The sequence below is a fragment of the Artibeus jamaicensis genome, unplaced genomic scaffold (assembly GCF_021234435.1).
Source record: "Artibeus jamaicensis isolate MK-2021 breed Jamaican fruit bat unplaced genomic scaffold, CSHL_Jam_final contig_465, whole genome shotgun sequence".
NCBI lineage: Eukaryota > Metazoa > Chordata > Mammalia > Chiroptera > Phyllostomidae > Artibeus > Artibeus jamaicensis.
Genome location: NW_026521843.1, coordinates 6,612,300 through 6,618,299, shown reverse-complemented (window position 1 = coordinate 6,618,299; position 6,000 = coordinate 6,612,300). Strand labels below are relative to the sequence as shown.

The 6,000-nt window shown below is 46.4% G+C and overlaps 1 protein-coding gene across 1 annotated transcript in view; it reads right to left on the bottom strand.

Annotated features, from left to right (window-relative positions):
- Nucleotides 1–853: 853 nt before the first annotated feature.
- Nucleotides 854–6,000, bottom strand: part of DDX1 (DEAD-box helicase 1) — a 28,136-nt gene continuing 22,989 nt past the window's right edge. Inside the window, exons 20-26 of the mRNA XM_037151756.2 lie at nucleotides 5,259–5,350; nucleotides 3,895–3,967; nucleotides 3,706–3,778; nucleotides 3,568–3,610; nucleotides 2,342–2,437; nucleotides 1,956–2,076; nucleotides 854–1,191 (exon numbers count right to left, since the gene is read on the bottom strand). Of these exons, the coding sequence (XP_037007651.1) occupies nucleotides 1,061–1,191; nucleotides 1,956–2,076; nucleotides 2,342–2,437; nucleotides 3,568–3,610; nucleotides 3,706–3,778; nucleotides 3,895–3,967; nucleotides 5,259–5,350 (629 nt within the window). The 3' untranslated portion in view covers nucleotides 854–1,060. The remainder of the gene's footprint in view (nucleotides 1,192–1,955; nucleotides 2,077–2,341; nucleotides 2,438–3,567; nucleotides 3,611–3,705; nucleotides 3,779–3,894; nucleotides 3,968–5,258; nucleotides 5,351–6,000) is intronic.

The window sequence follows — 6,000 nt, the reverse complement described above, 5'->3', positions numbered from 1 at the left end:
GTATCAGTCTCGCCCTTGCCATCATGTCAATCAAATCCTAGTTCTAAGGCCCTGATTGGTGGACGTGGATGCTGCCAAGGGCTGCCGCCACCGTGGCTTTGAGACTGGCTGCGGAGTCCTAGGGCACCTGCAGAGAAAGTGGCCCCGGGTGTGAGTGACTGAAATCCTCAAAGCATTCCACACGAACCAAGGCTCTACTCTGGGAAATGACTGAATGATGACGGTTTCCCCAGTGTTTATCTATTTAGTTTCACTCAAGATTATGCTTGAAGAAAATATTTCAGTGCTAAAAGGTTTAAAACCATTATACACGAAATTAAAGTAACTTGCACTCTTAAGAAACCTCTAGGGTAAAAAAATTCCCCAAGAAACTACTTTATACACTAAGTGAAACAGCACAAAAGAATAATTTAATTATATGTATTTCAATTTCCCCTTCTGGTATTTTAGGCAAGAGGGACTAAGGAAATACTCGCACGTTCCCAAGAACTGTATTTAAGTTTCATTTGAAGACCTAGAGGGGAGCAGAGCAGTTTTGTTTTTGCGAGTTCGTATCATCTGGAAAGAAAGGTTCTTAGAAGGAAAGCAAACCCTCAGTGACGCCGTCACCCGTCAGCCACTGACCCTCACACACGGACCCTTCCCTCCCCCGTCCCTTGCGCTCACTGAGCGTCCTCCTCACACCCTGTCCCCCCTGAGGACCACTGCCCGGGAAAGCCCCCCTCAGAGGAAGCTCCCCAGTGGTCCCGGGAGGGCTCTGTCCTTCGCACACCTGCAAACTGCACTCCACAAACCCATGGCGGTCTTGGGAAAGAACCCTCAAGTAAGGTTAAAATACAACACTCCGTGAAAATACAGTCATCACCAAGTTTATTATTTTCATTAGGCTGTCATTTTATGAACAATTTGGAGGACTAGTGATGCAGGTTTCTTGACATGCAAAAATCAGCATTAATAGCTTCAGTTACTATGAGTACTGCTGCTTGGAAGCAGTTCAACTGGTTCGGACTTTTAAGGTACAGACTTTTCTCACTCAAATTGTACTCGGGGTCTGCTGACATCAGAAGGTTCTGAACAGCTGGTTGGGAAGGTAGCCAAGGTGCAGAAAGGACGTCTGCGCCTCCTTTTCAAGGGCGGCCAGCTCCTGGACGGTGGGCGCCAGCACTTCCACGTGGCCTTTGTAGCTCCCACCTGCATTGCACACACAAGTGCAAGGAACATAAATGACCATGTGGCCTCTATAGCTCCCACCTGCATTGCACACACAAGTGCAAGAACATAAATGACCACGTGGCCTCTATAGTTCCCACCTGCACCGCACACACGTGCAGAGGAACAAAATGACGTGGCTGAAATAACTTGTCAGCAGTACTCTGGCTCAACTGTATCAATTTAAACACTGCTTCCAGCAATAAAAATGTACTACTGGGCAGGTTATCTCCGAAACTCAGAGTTCCGAAAATGTTAAATCAATGCAAACTAATGACTGGGCCTCGCTAACGGCTGTCCCAATACCCCCAGGCATCATTCACCCGCCTTCCTCTCCCTTGACTTGGAAAACCACTTGTTTATTAGCCCGGATCTTAACAAAATTTCAGGAATGAGCTAAGGGCATGCCAGGCCAAGGGAATGGTACGTTGGGTCACCCTTGAATTAAGTCAAAGGCCCCCGGTTCTTCATTCAAAATCGCCCTCATACTCTGGCTTCCTGATAGTTCTACAAATGTTCAACTACCTTACGACATCGAGAGAATGAGCTACGCTGCCGCTCCGTTCAGAGAGATCTCACAGTAGAAAATGCCGCGAGAAGGGTGTGGGAAAAGTGCCGTGAGAGCATTAAAGAGGCAGCAAGCAATGTGCTGTAAACATGCACGTCACGTAATGAAGTAAAACCACAGATGCTCAGAAAGGACACATCCCCGCCTGACACTGAACTAAAGGGAATTTGGAGCTCACCGCCAGCTGCTCTTTTTTGACCATAGGTCACTTTCCCATCGAATTCATCCACCGGCACCTTTATGTCCGGCTCCACCTGGGAAATGGTGCAGTTCAGGTGCTCTTCGATCTCAGACAGCAGCTGAGACGGGGAGAGGAAGGAAAGCATTTTCAGAGAAGAATCTCATTTGGACAGAGCTGCATGTTGGGAGCATTCAATACAAGCCGGGAGGCCATACTGTACTTGGTACAGATGGAAGTTGGGTTTCTGAAGAGGTGAGTTCACAGTTACAATTGAGTAGTATCAATTACTCAGTACTTCTCCTGCTGACCACAGGTAGGAGCTGAGATACACCTTCTGCAGATGAACGCAGCCTCCCCCCACCTGAACCAGCTCGGAGGCTCACCTGCATCTCGTTGTACCAGATGGTGCAGCCCCCGTCCTCCTTGAGCCGTGTGTTGTAACAGCCTTTCCCACGGCTGCTGCACACGTGGTACCAAACCTAGAGGGGAAAGCGAGACCGTGGATGGAGATGGACACACGCTCGGTAGCTCCATTCCCAGTTTGGGTTTTAGTATCTCCTGTCCCCAAGGCACAAGAAACTAGACTGCAGGCGTGGCAGTCACCCCCCTGCTCAGCAACTCATCCACTAGGTCTTCTGCTAGAATTCTTGAACATGGTCCAAATTTTTCTACAGTGGATGTCAGTTACAGAAAGGAATTCTCGGATGAAGACAAGGATGAAAAAGTACACATCAGCAAATGCTACGTCAAGATGAGAATCAAAAGGAAAGTTCAAATCTCTTCTACTAAAGCATGAAGCAAAGAAGCAAAATGAACTAGTTTGGGCAATGAGGATACGGGAGTTCCTTATTCCTGCAACGTTTCCGTAAATTTGTAATTATATCAAAATAGTACATTACCCCATGCCACCCTATGCCCTAAATCTTCTATGGTACCATGCCAAAGAGGGCTCCAATACATTTTGGTGAAAATAACTAAAGATATGCAGACAAATTACATTTTCCATTTTTCCTCTGTAACCTCCACCCTATTTGTCCATTTAATGAACACAGACAAAAAAAGAGTCCACAAAAAGTTCACTGGTCGTCTGTATGCAACCAGTTTCCATGCCGACGAAAACCCCCGCGGCTTTTACTTCGAACATCAGAAGTGGCAATGGAATTCTATGCAGCAGAGAGAAAGAGCGAGCTCCTACCCTCTGCAACAGCATGGGTGGAACTGGAGAGCATTATGCTGAGTGAAATAGGCCAGGCGGTGAAAGACAAAAACCATATGATCTCACCTTTAACAGGAAGCTAAACAACAAAACAGACAAGCAAGCAGAATAAAAACAAAGACACTGAAATAGAGAACAAGGGGACAGCGAGCAGAGGGGAGGGAATTTAAGGGGAAAAATGGGAGGGATTTAGAGAAACAGGTATAAAGGACACATGGACAAAAACTAAGGGGGGTGGAAATGGGAGGGAGGTGGGGTGCATGGGGGCGGGGTGGGCTGGGATGGGAGAAATAAACAGAAAACTGTACTCGAAAAATAACTAAATAAAAACTAAAAAAAAAAGAAGTGGCAAAGCACACAGTGAATGTGAGGATGCGACACCGAAAAGATTACCTTCTCCTTCTCTGTTGCCACCAAGGAAATGGCCAGACCCATCCTGAAAGATTTAAAAAGCCTCCGTCAGACTCTGCCCCCGAAGCACAAGAGCCCGAGAAGCGGGATGAGAAGGGGGGACGCGAAGCGCAGCTGTACCTCTCGGCCCTGCCCACTCGGCCGATGCGGTGGACGTAGTTCTGCTTTTCGTCAGGCAGGGTGACGTTTATGACTGTGAAGGAGACCAACTGTTACCGACTGCCACCAGTTACTAAATATTTCAAGAACACTAGGCTTACGTTGAATTCCATAAAACTCAATCTGCAGGTATGGGAAGCTTCTTTTTACCGTAAGGAACACCATGGATGTCGATTCCTCTGGCAGCTACATCTGTGCAGATCAAGAACCGCACGTCGCCTTTCTAAAGGGAACCGAGAGGACAGAAAGGAGTGTGTTGGTGCGGACACTAAGACGTAAACACAAACACTGTCTTTCCATGACCTGAGAACTCTAACGACTAATATGTCAGTATCAGATCAGAGGTCCACGTTCATGATTCTCTGGGCCAACTCTCACTGAATTTCTAAGTTATGACTCACTAAATATGACAGTAAATGTGAATAAGTCAATGACTGGATTCATTTTTGCTTTTCTCTTTTCTTACATCAAAAATATTAAACCATCCCTAAAATTTGGCTTTATTCTCAGAAATCCTGACCAGTAATTTAAGGGATGAACAAAGATAGAACAAATTATGAAAACAGCCTTATTTTTACCCTTGCACTTAAATAAACTCAGAATACTAGACATTTTCCTTGATATTACAGTTCTTATGATGACAAAACCCTAAAGAGAAGGGACAGAGAGTCCCTGGTGCTCACCAAGGACAAACACTTGAGCCTCCGGTGGGGTCTGTGCCCCGAGGCACAGCAAAGTTCAGAGATGTGGAGGGGAGGGCACACTGGGCTCGGTCCGACAGGATGCCGGGCACAGAAGGGCGGCGCCGCCCTGAAACGAGGCTGTCCGATCGAGCCAGTTCAGAGCGTGAGAACACACCCCACGCTCCTCAGCCCGGGACTCCTCGCCTCCTCTCACACGAGGGGCTGAGCGCACGCACTACGCACTGGAATCAATGCTGAGAATTCCTGCAGGTGGAGGCTACTGCCCTTGAGTCTTGAAGGGCTCAAGCCCCACCCCCCACCTCCACCCAAAGCTCTAACCCCTTCAAGTGCTGTGTGCACCCAAGGCAGTGGCGATGGTCTGCCCCCCAAAATTCAAACTCTACTTAATTCCAAAAAACCACAAATATATTTGCGGTAGACAAAATATAATTGCCGTAGACAAAACCGCAATTTGACACCTGTCTTAAAATAATTGAAAACTTAAATTCTACATGGGCATTACTACAAACTATTTTTTAAAAAACACCCACAGACATGGTTTAACTACCTAACAATGCTTCTAAAAATATCTACCTGAAAGAATGTAACTAAAACATTCTTAAATTGAAAATTCTCATTACAGCAGGGCTGTGCCGAGGATGACTGTGTGATTTACCATTTGACCTTAAGGCTGACTAAGCCCAGCCATGAACAGGACACAGCAGTTTCTAGGGTAAGAATTGCATTATGAATATTAACTGGGACTAATTAAAACCAGACACAGCTCCTCTCTTTAGTACTAAGGGAGTGCAGACAACTAAACAGCAATACCTTAAATCTTTCCAAGTTTTGCTTTCTCTCATGAGGCTTTCTGTCACCGTGAAGACAAACACATGAGAACTGGTGTCCTTTTTTATCAGGTCCTAGTGAAAAGCAGATTAACCAATTAACCTTGGAAAACATTACATCTGAAATCTTTGAAAAAAACAGTGGAAGTCAGGTTCGAGAGCACCATCGAATTCCGCGGAAGTCTATGCGCAGCCTGCCACCTACCGCGGCTAACGCAGTAAGGCAAAGTGCCACTAACATGGGCTCCACGGCCATTCAGATGGATTTTGCTTTGAAGGACATTTTCAATCACCCTTCCAATCTGCAGGAGTAAATAAACCAGTATGCTAATGAAAACGCAGTAATAGGAAGAAAATCCATGTAGATTCCAAGAACTTCACTCATATCATACAAAGTGAAGAGAAGTTATTCTTAAAAGACCCCAAATAGGCATTATGAAGTCCATGCCCTTACTGAAGGTCACGTCCACAGCCTACCCTCCTCAAGGTGTTTTGAGCAACTCAGTTATCTGGTCTCCTGGCCAACCCAGATTAGAAAGACAGAGAGGTGCCACCTTAGAGGCAGACTACCAGTGACAGGACTCAAGGAAACAGGACATCCTGGAAGAGAGCAACCTAAATGGCAGACACGGAAACTACGTACGCAGGAGACAGAACAGCCCACCAGAACTTCCGAGGGCACACACAGTGAGGTCTCACTGCTTGCGGAATTCAGGAGGCTCAGG